This window comes from Python bivittatus, unplaced genomic scaffold (assembly GCF_059951505.1).
Source record: "Python bivittatus isolate LINGU-HERP-01145 unplaced genomic scaffold, Pbiv_v1 ctg000580_np1212, whole genome shotgun sequence".
Taxonomy (NCBI): domain Eukaryota; kingdom Metazoa; phylum Chordata; class Lepidosauria; order Squamata; family Pythonidae; genus Python; species Python bivittatus.
Window position 1 is genome coordinate 2,871,885 of NW_028277087.1, and position 18,931 is coordinate 2,890,815.

Consider the following 18,931-nt stretch of genomic DNA (forward strand, 5'->3'; position numbering starts at 1 on the left):
CTCCTTTAAGACGGCGTTCTCGCCTCTCAGTTGGGCCGCGCAAAGCATGCTGGGACCCTAGAGACATCCCTCGCGTTGATTGATGGGGAGAAAGGCTGTAGAGACAGGCGCAGTCAGTGGTTTAGGCGACTCCTCAATATTTCAAATTTGTGTACATGCAGTCGCTTAATTTGAACTCCTTGTGTCCATGAACGTGTAGCTTGTTACACTGCTAGCGTCTGACGATACTTGGTCAATAACGGCGCCTCAAGAGAAGTTAGAAAATAAAGTGATGGGGATTGCCGTCTTTGCGGCCATAGAGATAAGTAGAAGACCATAGAGATATGATAGTAGAGCGGTACACATCCTAAAGTTCCGGGCTTCTTTTCAGTCATTTTTTCCTATGACTTCTCAATTGTATCGTTTTATCCCAGTGTTTTTCAAACTTGGCAATTTTAAGATGAGTGGGCTTCAACTCCCAGGATTCCCCAGCATTTGTGAACCTACATCCAGAATTCCCCACCCAGCATTGCCAGGCTTGAAAACCACTGTGCCATCCATCTATCCAAGCTGCTGTGTAAAATCAGTACAGAAAATAACTCTAACTTTGGACCTTCAGTTAATATTCCAGTAACAGCCATGGCGGAGTATATAAGTGAGGGAATAAGATTTTTTTTTTTTAACGGATCCCACTGCTTTTTCACGCGTTCCTAAATACAGCGTGCAAAACTCTCCAAGAAAAATGTGTTTGGCCATACAGGACAAAAGAGAAGACATTGCCACGTGAAAATCAACCAGGTGGCTTGGCATGAAAGAGGAGTGTTAGAGATAAGGGGAGCCTTAGAGATGCAGCAAAGCTAGAGGCTCGACTGAGAGGTAACCTTTGCTTAATTAGCACAGCAAAACACACCCCCCAAAGGCGGGAATTTTAGAAAACATCGAACGTGCTAAGCTTATTATGGGATGTTCACATGTAACATGGAATCAGGTGCGTCTGCGCAACATTGCAACCAGTTATACCTATTTTCTTATCTCGATGTAACCAAAGCTGTGTATTCCCTTTTTTTTTTCAACAAGTATAAGAATAGATGCAAAAGTTTGCTGGGGGCTCCTCTTCCTTTAGGGAGTCGGGGTCCTTTTTCTTGAAGTGCTTCAGTAAAAAGAGGAACAGCCAGTTCTCGTCTTCGGGGTCTTATTGGGCAGGACCCGGGGGAAAGGGGTTCCGAGCTTTGTGGCAAACAGCCTCTCCCCAATCTCCTCGTCCCATCAGGTATGGCAGAGAAGGCAAGCTGCGGGTCCCGTCTCTCGGAGCTACGCCTGGCGGCCCCTAGGAGGTGGGCCTTCCCTGCCGCGGCACCTGCCTTGTGGAACATCCTCCCACCCACCCACCGAAGCGAGGTTAGCTCCATTCCTCCTTGTTATCTGGAAGCCCCTCAATGAGAGGGAAGGAGGAATCCAAAAGTTATTGTTGGCAGTTAAAAATGATTTGAAGTTGCCACACTCTCCTCTTAGGCAAAACTTCCCTTTTCTGACCATAGCTCCTGAGCATACCTAGATACACTATGCTATTGTTTTCTGAAACTAAGTCAAATTAGGGAGAGATCAGGAGGCATCGCCACGGTTACCAAGGGGCTCCAAGGAGCTGCAAGAAGCTGGGAGGGGGGAGATGTCTCTGGGATGAGGCAAGGTGAGATAAAACCAGTCTGGAGCAGTTTGACCTGTCGAAAGTGACACTTAGCAGAGATCTTTTAGGAATGCATGAACTCTTCCCCCCCATCCCTTATTAGCCTAATAAAAACCACACCCAGCATAGCTAATCACCTATTTACCATAAACATGTGATGTATGTAGTGTGTATGTAGTATGTAGTGGTCTGTAGAAGGGGGGTAATAGGAAGTAGGCGGGCAGCAAAGATTGTAACCTCAAAGTACCTCAGCCAATGGGGAAATGAAGAGGGATGGGCGTCGGCATAGGGTTGTATAAAATATGCTGAAATCTGTAAGAAGGTGGGGCTTCTTATTTGCAACGAAGCCCACCAGCCTTTGCAAACGCTTCAATAAACTTTACTTCTGACTAATCCAGAGAGCCATGTATGGCTGTGAGAGCTGAACCATAAAAAAGGCCGAGCGCCGAAGAATTGATGCCTTTGAACTGTGGTGCTGGAGAAGACTCTTGAGAGTCCCCTGGACTGCTAGGAGGTCCAACCAGTCAATCTTAAAGGAAATCAACCCTGATTGCTCATTGGAAGGATCGATAATGAAGCTCAAGCTCAGATATTTTGGTCACCTAATGCGAAGAGAGATCTCTTTGGAGAAGACCCTGATGCTGGGAAAGATTGAAGGCAAAAGGAGAAGAGGACGGCAGAGGATGAGATGGTTAGATAGCAGCACTGAAGCAATGAGCATGAAACTCAGCCAACTCAGGGAGGCAGTGAAGGACAGGAAGGCCTGGCGCAATATGGTTCATGGGGTCACGAAGAGTCGGACACGACTTAACGACTAAACAACAACAATCCAGAGAGAGACTCGTGAGTGCATTTCTCACATCAAGACCTGGCTGTGTCATCGGGCCTGGGGGTCTCAGGGGACCAGGGAGATCTTGAAGTGGCTCCGTTGCTGATCAAATCTCTTAGTATTTTGTTGTTGTTGTTGTTCATATGACAGTGTTTGAATGTTTATTGTACTAATAGAAGAGAATATCTGTAGCTCAGGGTTGAACTACTGGGGAGTCCTTGGTGTTCCCTGAGCTTGGTGGTTTCTTGCAGACGTTTCATTACCTGACTTTGTAATGTCATCAGTGCTAGTAAGTGTGGGGTTTGCTCCCTGTTTATATGCAGTAGCTCACCCTGCCAGTGTGGGGGAGGGTGTAGCTTTCTCCTTGGCAGTTCCTTGACTAGGGTACTGTTTTCTGTTTGATTGTTTGCCTGGTGTTAATCCCTGCTTATCTGGGTGTTGGCTGATGGAGTCCTTGGTGCTCTCTGAGCTTGGTGGTTTCTTGCAGACGTTTCATTACCTGACTTTGTAATGTCATCAGTGCGAGGGAGTGTGGGGTTTGCTCCCTGCTTATATACAGTAGCTTGCCCTGTCAGTGTTGGTGAAGATGTAGCTTTCTCCTTGGTAGTTCCTTGATTGGGATATTGTTTTCTGCTTGGTTGTTTGTCTGGTGTCAATCCCTGCTTATCTGGGTGTTGGTTGCTGGAGAGGAGGCGTTCTGGTCTTTTCACTTCCTTCTTAGCTTTCTTATTGTCTCTTAAATGATGTGTAAATGTTGTTTATCTCTATGTGCCTGTTGCTGACTGACATATAGAAGAGAATATATGCAGCTCAGGGCTGAACTGTCCTTGGAGTTCAGCTTCTCTGAGTCCTTGGGCTTCTCTGAGCTTGGTTGTTTTCTTGCAGACGTTTCATTACCCGTCTAGGTAACATCTTCAGTGCTAGACAGAATGGCTGACTTGTCTGAATACCAAGCTTCCAGGAATTCCCTCGCGTTTTTGGATTTAGCTTTATTGTTTTATTTATTTATTGTTTATTATTATTTAATGTTTATTGTTTTATACTGTTTTGCTGAACGCCACGCAGAGGCACTTCTTGTAAGATGAGCGGCCATATAAATTTGAAAAATAAATAAATAAAAGGCCACCTAAATCCCATCGTTGGGCGGGGGAAATGGCTGGTTCCGGGGTGATTGGAAGCAACTGTGTACGTTTCCAGCCCAAACAATCTGCCTGGGTCCAATGAGTAATTATGTATTGTAAATATTATAGGAGGAGACCTATGTTAGTCTAGGGCAGCGTTTCACAACCTCGGCAACTTTAAGATGTGTCGACTTCCACTCCCAGAAGTTGCTGGCTGGGGAATGCTGGGAGTTGAATTCCACACATCTTAAAGTTGCCAAGTTTGAAAAACATTGGAATAGAGCCGTCCCCTTTGAAATTTGCTTTTGGTTTTCATCCTTCTTCCCAATATACGAAACAGAAAATTGACTAACTCTGACCACACATAATATGTTTTGCTTATTTATTTAATTCTTATTGCCATCCCAAGAATAAACTTTCAAGGCAGGTAAAAAAGGAAGACAAATACATAGCACAGATTCCTGGGTGTATTGCTGTTTTGGTTACCATGGTCTGCGAGATAAATGAAGTTCAAGAATAAAGCGCGATTTGTAAAAAAACAACAAAAAAAACAGTACAGGAAGAATGTTCAATCTAAGATGAACAGCCTCTGTTGCAACTGTCTATGTGGGGCAAAAGGAAACCCATTTCAACAGATGGGCTCTGTGGAATATATACACAATGGAGAAACACTTCTGTGAAGCTCTGGCCTTTGCTGTAATTGCTGTAGCTTTTTAAAACAAGTGAGAAATAATCCCCTACCATTTCAATTTCCATCTGATCTCAGTTGATGAGTCTGTCTGTCTGTCTGTCTGTCTATCTATCTATCTGCCTGTGGAATGACTGGCTTCTTCTAGGAATCTGTGTACAAAGTTCTAAATGCAGATGCTTAACCATCTGTGAGAATAAGGATTAATAAAGTCATAATAAAATACAGCGATTGTCTCACTGGACTGCCTGATGTTTAAGTAAAATATCTATCTTGTTCGGATTCCTGTTAAAAAAAAAGCACATATACCAATCCGGTAAGAATGTTCAACACAGAATACTGTTTTCTTAACCGCGTTCTCTCATCTTTCTCAGTCTCATTAGATGGATTGTGGGTCAATACAGTGATATAGTGTGCTAGTCCAGCTTTTGAGATTCAATTTGTTTTGTTCAGAAGAATGAAGACTCTGGTCCTGCGAGAAATCAGTCAGTGGAAACTATGAGGTGTGTCAGAAGCCAAGACCAAACAGCACGATGAAAGGAAAGTCATGACATCAGCCAGAAGTCATGAATAAAGAATCTCTCCAGAACTCACGATATTGAGGTTGTCCGAGCAAGACTCAATTGGAACTGAACATCCTTTGCATCTCAGGCCCTGGTTGACCCACTGGTCAACCTGAGTGGGCAATGGACTGAGCAACTCCCATGTGCACTTCAGTCGTCAACCATGCCAGGTCTCAGAATGTTGTAGAAGAGCACCTTCTAACCCTGCGAGTAAGATTGGCCTGGACCATCATCGGCTACCAAAGCGTGCTAGAGTTGCTCAACACACTGGAGTTGCTGGAAAGAGGTTCTCTGTGGGACATCCGCTTCTGCATCACTGGACTGCGGAAGCTCTCGCGCATCTTCAGGGAACTCCCCATCCCTGTGGAAGAGCTCAGGGGGAGTTCGCTGGGGGCAAGACAGCCGCCTGGACCTTGCCACCCTGCCCAGATGCAGCAGCAGCAGAGAAGTTGCACCACGGCTCTCCTCACCTCTTTGCTTATCAAAGAGTAGATGATGGGGTTAATGAACGAGTTGATCACCGCCAAGGTCACAATCCAGCCAAAGACCTTCTGGAGCTTCAAGGCCTTGCTCCTGTCAAAGATGTCGATCAGCAGGAGGACAAACAGAGGGATCCAGCAAATGAGGAAGGTGCAAAGGATTAGTAGCACCGTCTTCAGCAGCCGAAGCGATCTGCTACGGCCTCCGTTGGAGAAACCTTGCTTAGTTCTTTTCACGACCCAGGAGTAGATGGAAATGTAGAAGCTCACCACGACCAGCAGGATGACGGTGAACATGATGACAGAGAAGAGGATGTAATTCTTGGTATAAAGAGGCAGCAACGTGGAACAGCGGGGCACGTCGCAAATACAGTTCCAGCCCAACAAGGGGAGCAGCCCAATCACAATGGCCAAGATCCAGAAAAAAACGATGAGACACCGGAGACGGGTGGTCTTGCTGGACTCGCTTTCGGCAATAGGCTTCACCATGGTGTTGTAGCGCTCGATCGCCGTCACCAGCAGGCTGAAGATGGAGGCTGCTAAGGCAATGAAAAGGATCCCTTCCCGGAGGAACCACATGTTGGGTGAGAGCTGGAAAGTCTTGCTTCCCGAGAAGCAGAGGTTGATCAAGTAGGCAATGCCAGCCAGCAGGTCGCTGAAGGAGATGCTGGCTAGGCAGGAGTAGATCCAGCGCTGGCTTTTCACTTTCCAGATGATGGCCAGCAGAACCACTAAGTTCTCCAAAATGATGAGGCAGCTGGCAGCAATGATGATGATTTTGAGGGCATCTAAGTGGTCTTCCTGGGGACGCCGGTTGCTCAGCCTCCCGGTGAGGTTATAATGATGCAAAATGATGTTGAAGTCCTTGGTGGCGGCCAAGAGGGAGCAGGGCTCTTGGCCACGGACTGAGCCAAGACGTGGCCCAAGGGCAGAAGTAGGGAATGAAGAAGGAGGGGAGGAGGAGGAGGAGGAGAAGGAGAAAAGGCTTTGTTCTGTCATGTTGTGGGGGAAAGAAAACCTAATTCAGAGCAGGAATTAGGCAATGCAGGTGGACCTGTGGTTGGAAAGTCGTGCCTGGGATGACACCAGATGCTTCCTCTGCCTTTTCAAGACTATGGCAGCCACACACGGGTTGCACACCAGATGTCCAAATTCTGCTTTAGGAGAAGCTGAATTTGACTAGCGGGGAGAAGCAGCAAAGGCTTGTCCAGCGTCTCCAGAGGAGAACTGATGCACAAGCGGCAGCCACATTCAACGTCTTCACCAAAGTTGCAAACGATTCCAGCAGAGGCGCCCGTGGGCCGCAGCCCGTCAGAAGGAAGCCTGGTGGAAACTGAAAAAAGAAAAGAGGTTCAAGAGTGTTGAAACACAATTGTTTCCTGTTGTTCAATGATATTTCCTGTCCTTTTCTAAAACCGTCACCGTGCTCCTTTCCAGTTTTTGGCTGGCATCATTTCATAGCACAATGCAATCAGTTTACCAGCTTATTCTTGCTCTGCGGGCACACGACCCGAAACATTAAACGAGACTTGAGAAACTTGTGGCACTGTTTCCTAGTATGGCACAATCAATTTACCGCTCTGCTTTGTTTAGTCAGTACATGACCATGAATATTAAAAGAGACTTGAGAAACTCAGAGCATCTTGGCTGCAGTATGTCTTTTTAGTGGGGAAAAGAGGAAAACAGTGATTTTCCTTTAGAATATCTGACAAGAAGAAAGGGAAGGAAAAACCACACCTGATTTTGTATCGCAAATGGTTTAAAGCTTGCTTACTACTTGCTTATAAGTTTGAGCATGTTTTTAGTTATCGATTATTTAAATTTATTACAGCCGTCCACATCCAATGGACTCTGGGCGACATACAAAACCAACCCACCCCGTAAAAACCGATAAAACCTAAAACCAATTAAGGACGTAGGAGAATTTTGGGCTTTGTTTCTTTTTTTTTAACCAATTCATGAACTGAAACTATTTCTTACTGTTTTGAATTTGGTAGTGTTGGTGACCCATAAAAAGGGAAGGGAAGGGATGAGAAAAGTCAGCGGGGAAAAGGCATATATTCATGGAAACAACGCACTGAAACAAAACGGCCAAAATCCAAAATAAATATATGTACGTTTGGAGACGTGTCGAAAAGTTCCTAAAACTTTCAAGGCCATCTGTTGAACTCCCCTTCTCCTCACCTCCGCAAACTTCAAACTACTGTCACCGGTGCTGGGTTAAGTTCAGTGGAAAATACAGATTGCTGGATCTAGTGACTTGGGTTAAATTGTATGATCTGTATTTTTTAGAAGAGGATGCAGCTAGAAAGGCAATGAAAAGAAAAGAACCCAGTTCCACCACCATCATTTGGAACTGTCAGGATGGGCAGGAGACAAAATAATTATTTGTCAGAATCCCATTTCCCGCGAAAGCTTGCAAGGGACCTCCTTGTGATTTCCGTTGCTGTTTTATCTTCGCAATAAACCCTTCAGTACGTTAGAAGATGTTTACGATCCGCTCAGGCTACCTATAATGGGGGTGTGGGTGGACATGGGTCCGCAGTAAACCAGTCCGAGGTTCTGCCTCCGAAATAATTATTTAATTATTAAATTAATTTCTAAGATTAAGTAACAATTTAATAATAATATTTATTATTATTCAACAATAGCAACTAAAACAAAGCACTTAAAAAAAAACTCTCTGTCATAGTGGGCTTGGCATGAAGCCCCTACTTCTTAGCCTCAGTGTTCCTCATCTGCAAAATGGGCGCATTCCCTGGCCTCCTTTGATTCCAGGTGTCGTGCAGCCCACCTGAAATGATTTCTCGAGGACTTTACAGATTCATGGGCTGGAGTGGGATATTTGTTGCACGCCATCCATCCTTCCCTCTGTTGGGTTTCAGCCGGACCCCCCTCTCTGCATCTCCCAGAATCCTTGCCATGTGCTGGGGCTTTGTGGTGCGCAAGGGCAATCTTTTTAGCCCCCAAAGCTGCATGTGGCATGAAGAATGCACCCCACCCATGCTGGACTGTAGGGGAGAGGCTGTGCAATGATGATTTCTGTGTATATGTGTCCTTTAGATTTATAATTATGATTATGATTATTAACATTTATAAAGCCACCAACCTCTGTAGCAGTGTTTCTCAACCTTGACCGCTTGAAGATGTGTGGACTTCAACTCCCAGAATTCCCCAGCCAGCACAGCTGGGTGGGGAATTCTGGGAGTTGAAGTCCACACATCTTCACGCGGCCAAGGTTGAGGAACACTGCTCTATCAGCAATTTCCTCTAGGACTTCAAAGCAACATACATAGTCCTCCCTCTTCCTGTTTCCCCCACAACAACCCTATAAGGTAGGCAGGGCGGACAGAGGGTGAGTGAATCAACATCCCCGGGGAGTTTCCAAGAATGGGGGGCAGATCAGAAACTGGTCTTCCAGGCTTAATCCAAGCCCTTAATCCAGTAGGAACACCATCACTGTTTGTTGCTGGCAAAGCAAGAACGAATTTTTAATGCCGCCCCTGCGTTGCCCACACGAGCAACGGGCAGCTGCAGTATTGCGAAGTTTGCAAACGGATTCCTCCAACCTGGATTTCCTTTTCTCCCAGCGGAGAGAAATAGTTAGAGAATTGGGGTAATTATGCATACACCTTGCATAAATAAATAAATGCCTTGCTTAAGTCAATAAAAATAATTTTAACTGCTGTTTTGTTATTATTCGTTAATTTTTATTGCGGTTGGATCGCACCTGGGTGGGGACATTATAAATAAAACATTTTAGGTGTGGTTTGTAAAACCAAGTGAGAGGGCCCTGGAAGAATTCTCTCTTTTGCTGTGTAATTTGCAGTCATGAATCTTGCTTAGTCATAATCTCGGGTTTTTTGCTTGGTTATAGGTTAGTGCGATGCTCTATTCCAGCCACCGGGTATGTAAATCTTGGTTTCGTATATTGTGTCACCCTAACCAGTTGTGGTTTAGACACTAAACCATGGATCAAGACCCATGAGTTAGCACAAAGAGATCTTAGTCCTTTATCCTAAATCACAAGCCTGCTGCAAGTAAAAAACTAGGGATTGGTATCTTAGATCCATGGAAGAAGATTCTCCCCAAAATGCAAAATCAACTTCCTAATCAAGCTACTTGCAGAAAACCATGTACGCTTCATAAATCACAATTTGACCACCAAAGGAACAACTTTAACAGTCTTAAACTCTTAAATAATAGCGTTGCAACAAAGAAAAAAAAGCATTTTTTTTAAAAAAAGATGGAACATGAGAAAATCGTCGTGTGCTGTAAAGCAAAAAGCAGCAGGAGCGGGTGCAGAAGAGGAAAAATACAGATTTGGTGTGTTAATTTCAAAAATAGAGATTCACGCAGCGGAAAAAAATGTCATTTAGACACAGTGCTCTATTTTTTTGACTGTAGATGCTTCAGAGTTAATCCACATCAAACATCGCTAGTAAATGAGGGCTTAGCATGCGAACATACCTGGTGGCTGCAATTGGGCATTATGCGAAGTCATGGTTTATTTTAGATATAGTTTCTTCAACAAACCATAATTCCTGGATCACACATCACACTAAGCCGAAAACAAAGAAATCATGGCGAGGTCAACTAGGAGGTGACCCTGCCATAGAGAGACAAATTGCAGAACAGCTAGGTTCACATAACACATTTAACCCAGTTACTAAACTAACCCATTTTCTGCGTTCACACAATACGTTGAACCGTAAATTCACCCATTGAGCTGAGGTGCAGAATATGCTGAGCGAGAAAAAAAAAATTAACCAAGGGAAACACTAATCAATCCATTTGCTAAGTCTTTACTTGACCTGGCGAAGCATGTTGTGTGAATGCAGCCAAGCTGTAACTCGCATGTCAACTTGTTACTAAATCTGAGGAAACTTCACTTCCAGAGAAACCTGTCCAGAAATTTTGCAGTCTTTCACCTGAACTGGCGCAAAGTTGCTTCCAGTCTTAAGATTTAAAGAAACCCATTCCACCCGCTCCAAAAGTGGAAGATCCCAAATTCAAAGCCAGAATCTTCAGGGAGGGGTAGGAAAAAGATCTGTCAGTGCGGACAGCACTGAGGTCGATGACTGGCGAATTAATCAAAGCTTTCTCTCTCTTCTTCCATAGCAGTGGGAACAGGATTTCCCCTCTGTTTTTGCTGCAGTAACTGGAGCAAACGAGAAAGCAAGGGAAAATCCCTTCTTAGCTGGAGAGATTCCGCTACTCAGAGTAGACAGCCCAACAGAGCGGGTGTCCACATTACCTTTGGCCCAGAAGTGGTCCTCTTTGGTTTCGGCATTAGATGCAGTGGGAACTGTCAGCCTTCCCAGGTAGACCAGACAGGAAACCCAACCAGATGAGCTAATTCTACTTTATTGTAACGCTATGCGAACAGAATTTTGCAAGTCTGAAAGTACAAATCTCCCGCTGTCTCTTTTTGCAGCCTGATAAGTTAAGGAGGTTCCTTTCTGAATTTTTTCCCGTGTCCGTTATGCAGCTGCGGGCTATGCCCTCTCTTATCTGACCATTCCCTACGCAGCATCTCTTCACCCCGTCTCCCAAGGTCATTCCCACATACCATCACAGGAACCCCTCTGTTCTGCAATATCAGTCTTGGTTCATGGTCTTAGCCTATGGGGTAACCCAGCCCAGTGTGGCTTGCCAGGCAAATCAGGATAAAGCCAATCATGGTCTAGGACAAAGTGCGAACACAGCTCCTCTCTGGACATCTGGCCGCTTGCTATCTCATGATCTTAAGAGCAGGAGAGAGGGAATAAAAAGAGACTTGCAAAGGAGGATGGCGAATGTGGAATGACTGAATGGGGAGAAGATGGAGAAGGGAAATATTTAAAAATATATATTTTTTCCTCCGTTTCTCCCCCCAGACTAACCTGCTCGGAATGAATCCACCAGTGCAGCTCAGTGCGGGGATGTGATTCACCTCATAACTCTCTCAAGGTTCATGTGTGATGATCAAAACGGCTGGGTTGTGCCTTAAACCAGAGTCTGGTATGTGTGTGTGTGTGTGTGAGAGAGAGAGAGAGCGTGCGCGTGTGTGCGTGTGTGTTGTTTTTTCCTTTTTCCTTGTTAAAAATAAAAAGGGGGTATGCACTTATACCTAACAAACAAGAGGAAGGAGATATTGCTACACCCTTAGCTGAAAAACCACAGGACGGACCCACCCAAGAAGTGGTTGACGGAGTGTCAAAAAATTCAAAAACAGCTATTTTACCTTCAAGTCCAACCCCACTCTACCACCTAGCATGTCAAGTTGGCCTACTTCATCAGGGATGAATCAACAACTGCCCTATCTTTTCAATTTCAGACGCACACACGCACCCAAAGAACTTAACAATTAATCCAAAGAATGAGTTTCAAAACGTGAACTGTATGTTCCTCAGGGCAAAGGACTTTTTGTCCTTTGTAAAGCACTTATGGACATAGAGGGTGCTGTAACAATGGTTGCTACACACTGTTTCTCCTATTTATTTCTCCCTCTGCTTCCTTCTGCTTCTCCACTGCTTCCTCTGCTCTCCCCACTGTTGGGTGGGGTCCTGCTAGGCTGGGTCTGGCCGCTTGTCTTCTGCAGACCCAAGCTGGACATTCTCACTGGTGGAGCACCCAGCTCCCAGGTTCATTTTCAGCCTTGCCAAGCTGAAGGGATCCGTTCAAGGTGGTGAGAAAGGGGACCGGGTTCCCCAAAATGTGGTCTAGGGGCTACTTTAAGCCCTCCAGTCTTCCCTTTTGGGTGGGTGAGACCAAACATTGGGTGAGACCAAACATGGTACCCTTTTTGCACTTTGGGGGGTTCTTAAGAAGGCAAGAACTGAAGCCCCCCAACTTCAAGAGGCTTCTCTAGTTATCAGACTTGGTTCAACCCCCTGGCTACCTGTCTGGATGAGATATCTGACCAGGGGTAGCTGTTGCACCCCCAAAGAGTGTCTAAGGCTCTAAATAACCACCTCTGGTTGACTTGGGCAGGTCAGCTGCCCAGCGTAGAGAGGGTTTTCCATGGTTAGAGAGTGGTGCAAACAAGGCCACTGAGCCTCAAGGCAACTAAATTGGGGGAGAGGGCGGGTGTGCACACAACACACTCAGGTCCCAAATGTTGTGGTGCCAAGGACCCACTAAACTGAGAAGTGACATGGGGTGAACGTTCCCCATGGATAACAGTCATGATTTGACTGGGGCTAGAGTTATTTCTAGAGTTATCAAGAAATAAACAACAGACTTGTAATGATTAAATGGCAATCTACATATCAATTACAACTCAGTTTGGACCCTGCAACTTAATGAAATCAAAGCTTTTCATTGACAATAAGCCCTCGATCCATCACATCTGAAACCACTTCACGGGAAGGATGATCTTGCTGAGTTTGGTGCGATTTCTCAAATCTGGGTTTTGTTTTCGAGTCACTCTCACTTCTCCTTCAACATTTGTTTTGGAACTAGATGTGCTCTTTGTAATAGCAATTGCAGAAAATCTCAGCTTGTCCACACAGAGCAAGAGAGAATTCTAACCACGAACCCTCTTTGGATTCACAGGCCACGATGGGGAGGGTTGAGCCCACAAAACCTGTACTGTGGCTTGTTCAGGAGAGCAGGAACACGTGAGAGGGCACCCTGGCCTGCATGTCCAAGCTCTCCAAATATGGTGACCCCCCTCAAATTTGCTTGCAACCCTCCCAGAGGGTCACAGCCCACACTTTAAGAAACCCTAGTGCCGCACACCTCACACCCACAGGTATCATGATGAATATTATCCAAGGTTAGCATACTTATTGTGACCATACTGTATGTCTATTATAAAGGACCGACCTTTATTTCAGAAAGTCCTTTAGATTTATTTATGGGGGGGGGGGGTTTAAACTGTGGCACATCCAGATCCTGAACTCCCAGAGCGATCTCTTTGAGTATGTCAGAATGTGGTAACCAGGAATAATCACATTAATGAACGAGTCACATCTCCACATGGTAGAAGTCAATGTATTTGTCACGGGCATATCACGCCAGTCAGCATACGGCCACAGTGTAGTGGTGACATGTGATTTTATGCTGGGTGTTTGTGTGTGAATGGCTGTGTCTGGAAGATGGAGTACGGGAGATCCATCGAAAGACAACACACACACACACACCCAGCAAAATAGAGAACCTTTGTTCCAGAAGATTTTAGCTTATGCAACCCATGGAGAAGTATGAGAATGAGAATGACAAGATGATCACAAAGGATAGTGTCCCCAACACCAGATAACTGCCACGTGAACTGAATGAGATTGGGATATTCTAACGGAAAAGGTCAAGACGGTATGTGTAGAGGGCGAAATGGTACCAATTAAGCCTTGTGGGATGTTATAACGATGTCCGAAACCAGTAATCCGGGCACCCTGAATGAGGTCCTGTGGGCAGTGAGCATCTCGCCTCAGTTCTTCTGGAGCTCTAACCTAGTCTAGCCAGCTAGACTTCGAGGTGAACAGGTCTACCTGGGCCTGTGTAAATAAATGTGTGAATGAAGAGAGATCTTGGATCAGGAGTGAACAATCACAAGTTGTAAACCTGCCTTTGTTTCTATGTGTCTGGATAAAAAGGACAAGTCACCCTGGAGATGTTTTCCAGCTCTCAGTGTGGAAAGGAGATATTTTTGCAGGCACATTCAAACCTTTGTGGTACATTAAAGGTGCTGGTACATCTTTAAGTGTGCGTGGAGATCCCAAATGCCATCTCTGCCACATTTAAGTGGCAGGTCCAGTCTCTTCCTTTGCCGATGCTTCACCACCAGAGGTGTGAGTGATAGTTATGAACTGATTCCAGGCCGGGGTGTTCCTTCCCTGGAAAGGAATGGAGAGACATCCCTGGAGCTCTTTAGAGTTCTTTGATACAAACATATATTTGAATAAGGAGCAAACATATAGCACTTTTTGGCCCAAAGTCAGCCAATGAGCTTCCATGGCGGAAGATGGACTAGAACCCAGGTCTCCCCGCTCCTAGTCCAGCCCCTTCCCCACTACACCAGATTGGCTCTTGGGCTGAGTGGAAGGGACTGGCCCAATGTTGGTCAATTAACTTCCGTGGCTATGCATGGACTAGAACCTGAGTCTTCCCATTCTTCAACCACTACACCACACTGGCTCTCAGACAGTTCTGGCCAGCTTTCAAACCAGCAACCTTCTGTTTACAAGGTAACTGCTCTAACCCTTCTGCTGTCACAACATTCCTTGATCTCCTTTAACCCTCCCCCCCCCCCAAAAAAGTTGGATTACGAAAAAAAGTTGGATCGGCCAGGTATGTAATATGAAAGTCTCCATATTACAAACCAGGCCGATCTCTAAATGTGTCAGGAGTTGTTGTCTAGCAATATTTGGAGGGCTACGAGGGCCCAAATGAGAAGAGAGGTAGGTGGTCAGTGTTGCACCAACAGGAAGGAATGGTATTCTGTGTGTTTTGAACAGGATCCGATTTCACCTAAAGTAGAAACGGTTTTGCAGCTGGGGCAGTGTAGCTAATGTTGTGGGGAAGGAGAGAAAGTTGCAACGGCAGGATTTGCCTGTGGTGAGGCTGAAATTCAGTGCTCCCCCCCTCAAGGTTTTGGGTTTGTTTTTTTTGGTGGATTTCTGTTTAAATTGGTACTACACCATTGTATGTACAACTCTAGGTCTGACACATAGAATATACCCTGGAATTTTTCTTCCCCAGAATGTACTGGGTGCTCCAGGGTGGTTCCTATTTTCCCATTATCATCATCTTCATCATCATCAGAGTCAGCTTTTACAAGAGGTGGTTGGAAAGGAAAATCAGTGGTCCAATCCAGCATATTTTGCTTGTGGCTTTCTTGGAGAAGATCCTGAAAAATCTATGGTCAGATTTCTGCATGTGGCCACTAAATTCCATCAGCATAATTTGGGGATGGAGCTTGGAGGAAGGTCCTTACAGCTGTACAGCATCCATAAATCACCACACTTGACTTCTGTGGACTCAGTGCTCTGCAGCGGGTTTGCTGCTGAAAAGTTAAACACAGGCACTGACAAATCTTTTTATTCATAGGAAAGGATCTTCTTAGAATTACTCAATACATGATTACCGCAGCAAGACTTCTTTATGCACAATTTTGGAAAACCCAGACACTACCAACAATACAAGAATGGTTGTTAAAACTGATGGAAATGGCAGAAAATGATAACTGACTTGCTTATTAAAAGAAAACTCAAATAACTATTACCTTAAAGAATGGAAACCGTTGATGGACTATTTGCAAAATGCAGGTGGGGTGAAGCTTACATGGGGATTTGAAGATTAGATTATAAATGTAATGGGATATAGTTAGACAAAGAATTATTCCTACTTAATGTATTAAAAACTAGCACCTATGATAGCCTTATTATTCCTAAGACCAGAGATAGATTGGAAGTTATCTATTTTTCATATCTATTTTTCTTTTTCTTTTACTTTATTTCACTTTTTCTTTTCTCTTTCTTTATATTTTGTATTTCCAATTTTCTTTTTCATTCCTAACTTTTAAATTTGTAACTTTAAAATTTCAATAAAATATTATTTTAAAAAAAATCTTTTTATTCGGAGTATGTAGAAAGACCCTAAAACATCTGAGAAGTTTTGGAGGAAACTGGAAGAGATTTTTCCATGAAAGGACTGTCGGCCTTTCCCTCAACCACTTCCGTACAGCTTGATAGAAGAGAATTTGCAAAGAAGAGAATCTCTAACATTTTCTTGCGGGGTTCTTATTTATTTGACCTTTTCGGGGAGGTCTATGACAACTGTCCAATGCCGTTCTCTGCACTATTTAGTGACAAGGGGACCAAGATTTAGCAACAAGGGGACCAAGATGAGTTGGCAAATGCCCTGCCTGTCATGGTACAGTCACTTCTCAAGCTTTCTGCAGCCTCCTTAACTTCCATTCCATCCCAAACGAAGACCTAATTGACAGGAGAAAAGTTCCTTCAGATTTCTTAAGATGGGAAGCGTGGAAAGCTTCAGTCAAGGGAAAGATAGTTCATGTTGATCATCATCAGGAACTACAAACACCTCACCCCCTCCAACTATCAAGGCGGCCCAAAACATCATGGAGAGGGATTGAAAACAAACTCTCAAATGCCCTGACAGTAAGGTTAAAATAAAACCCAGATGCTTCCTTCTCATTCACAGAGGAAAAATGTTTCTGAGAAATCGGAAGATAGATGTTGGCTTAGCATTCGTTCTGGATCAGGTTCCGCACTCCTGAATGCTGCGCGTGGTCAGAGACCGTCTGCTTGAGCTAGTGGCTGGCAGGTTTTAGTAATAAATATGAGTGTGCAAAACACACCATTCTAGAAGTGGAACCTTTCACAGATCATTGGAACCGTCTGTTTTTCTTCCAGAGGCACCGTTCTGGCTAACTCCAGAAATCTGCCCAACCCCATTCAGAATAACTGGATCGGCACATTCCAGAATTAAAATGGAGTGTTTTGGTGCCCCCCAGAAAACGCTATTCCTGAAATGTTCAGATTTGCCCCTGGAAGTGGGGGGTTGATTTGGCCAGGGGTGATGTGAGAATTGAATTGGTTAGTCCTTTGAAGGACACATTAACTCCTAAGGGAGGCCTCTGACCTGTGATGGTGATGTCATAAAAAGCAAGGGAGGACTCCAGGCTACCCACCCTCGTGGTCAAAGAGGGCCAGAATGAAACCAAGGAACATGATCCAGCAAGAATATCCTTTGCTGCTTTTGAATGTTTGTAGGTGGTTTTATTTTCTGTTCGCTTCACGCCTCTGTCTCCCCCAGTGCGTGAAGATTCCAAATTGAAAACGAATGATTATAAGGAGGAATCCAGGTAAGAAGAGATGTGGTGGTGGGATCCAAGTGTTGAGTCCATCTCTCCAAAACTTTCAGGGAATGCCAGAGATTCATCTGCTTTGACACATGTGTCTTATTAACAGAGCAGTTGGTATCTCTAATCCAGATTCCTGTCAGCCTTACCAGATAGATCAGGCAGAAAACAGAACCAGATGAGCTAATTCTACTTTATTGTGTACGTACATTGACAGAATCTTGCAAGGATGAAAGTACAATTCTCCCCTGTCTCCCCTACAGCCTGAGAAACTAGGGAGGGTCCCTTCTGAGCCTCTTTCTCCACCCATTATGCAGTTGTGGGCTATGCCCTCTCTTATCTGACTGTTCCCTAGGCAGCGTCTCTAGGCCCCGTCTCCCAAGGCCATTCTCACAAACTATTACAATCCCCCAGCAGCTCCAGATAGGGTTGGAGAAATTCCAGTCCATCCCCATGGGGAACTATGACTAATCTGGGTTGATGGTGGTAGGCTCTGTGTGGATTCACCCATGCCAAAACCCAGTGGTCTGCTTAACCATCATTTGTTGGATATACCATAGTGGTCTCACCTAGCATGCTGAACCAAAATCAAGCAAACCATTGGTTGGCTTACTTCAATTTATGTAAGGTTGTCACTGAGTCCTTTTTTACACGAACCACACAGGTTATATGTCTTGGATAGATTGCCTGCTGTGTTCCCCACCCTGCTTAGCAGTCATGGCCCTACGGCAGCTAGATTCGGTAGATTCAAGCAAGCTAGATTCCTACAGTCTTATTTATCAGACTTATCGAAGGAGTGGGGTGGGTGGGAAACAGGGCTAAGTTGCAGAAATCTTGAAACCTAAATAATTTATTTCAGCAACCCGTGTATCTTCAAGTTCACGTGACTCAAGACCTAGGATTCCTTGATCTTCTTCCTTACCCCCTACTGATACAGTGGGGAAGTGAATATCCATTTTCCTAGTAGAAGATAGATGTATAAATGTTCCAGGACATGCAATCTTTGGTAACCCACCAACCTCTTAGAAGCCCATTACAACTCTGTGGTTTGCTTGTCTCTTTTCCAGCATGATCTTGACCATCCTATTCCCTCTCCACTGGTGGTAAGGATCATTGCTCCCTGGAACTTCTCAGCGCCAAGAACATTTTCATCCATCAGAAGCAAACAGGAAGTGACCAGCTGGCCAGAGAAGGCAGAGACAAGGAGCTTTATGGATGACAAAGCAATGTACCAACGCACAGGTCCACCACCACTACCACCCCCTGTCCCCGGCCCATATCAAGCCTACCCACCAGGATATCCAGCCCCTTATGCAGCTTATCCACCACCTGCAGGAGGACCAGTCTATAACACAAGGCCGGTCCATGTAGTGTATGTGAGGGAACGCTATAACAAGGACGAGACATGCTTAGCTGCCTGTCTGCAAGGCTGTTGTGCGTTCCTCTGCTGTTGCTGGCTCTGTGATCTCTTGTCACGCCTCTCCCCGCCCCCCTGAGAAGATGCTTGGGGTCTCAGCGATCAAATGCCCAGCTAGGCATCTTCTTCTGACATGGCTTTCCAGGAGTGTAATAAACAATCAGCTTTGTGCCAGGGACAAGGACCTGTGTCTGTCCAGTTCCAATGTTAATTTGATGGCGGTCAATGACCAGCAAGGTTAAAAACCCAATATCATAAGCCAAGGCATTAAAATTGTGCCCTGGTCATATAAAGTCTAAATATGAAGACTTAAAAAGAAGAGAAAGGGGGAAATGGAGTAACACCCTAGGAAGCATAAGGTA

At 44.9% G+C, this 18,931-nt stretch overlaps 1 protein-coding gene across 1 annotated transcript; it reads right to left on the reverse strand.

Moving 5' to 3' along the window:
• Window positions 1-3,996: 3,996 nt before the first annotated feature.
• On the reverse strand, window positions 3,997-11,353 carry S1PR4 (sphingosine-1-phosphate receptor 4). Its single transcript, XM_007442369.4, has 2 exons — window positions 11,229-11,353; window positions 3,997-6,676 (listed from the first exon to the last, which is right to left on the reverse strand). Exon 2 carries the CDS (start codon window positions 6,340-6,342, stop codon window positions 5,101-5,103), a length of 1,242 nt encoding a protein of 413 aa, XP_007442431.1. The 5' UTR covers window positions 6,343-6,676; window positions 11,229-11,353; the 3' UTR covers window positions 3,997-5,100.
• Between the last annotated feature and the right edge of the window lie 7,578 nt (window positions 11,354-18,931).

Excerpts from the sequence above, each read along its gene's own strand:
- S1PR4 (XM_007442369.4), bottom strand. The coding sequence starts at position 6,342 with ATGACAGAACAAAGCCTTTTCTCCTTCTCCTCCTCCTCCTCCTCCCCT.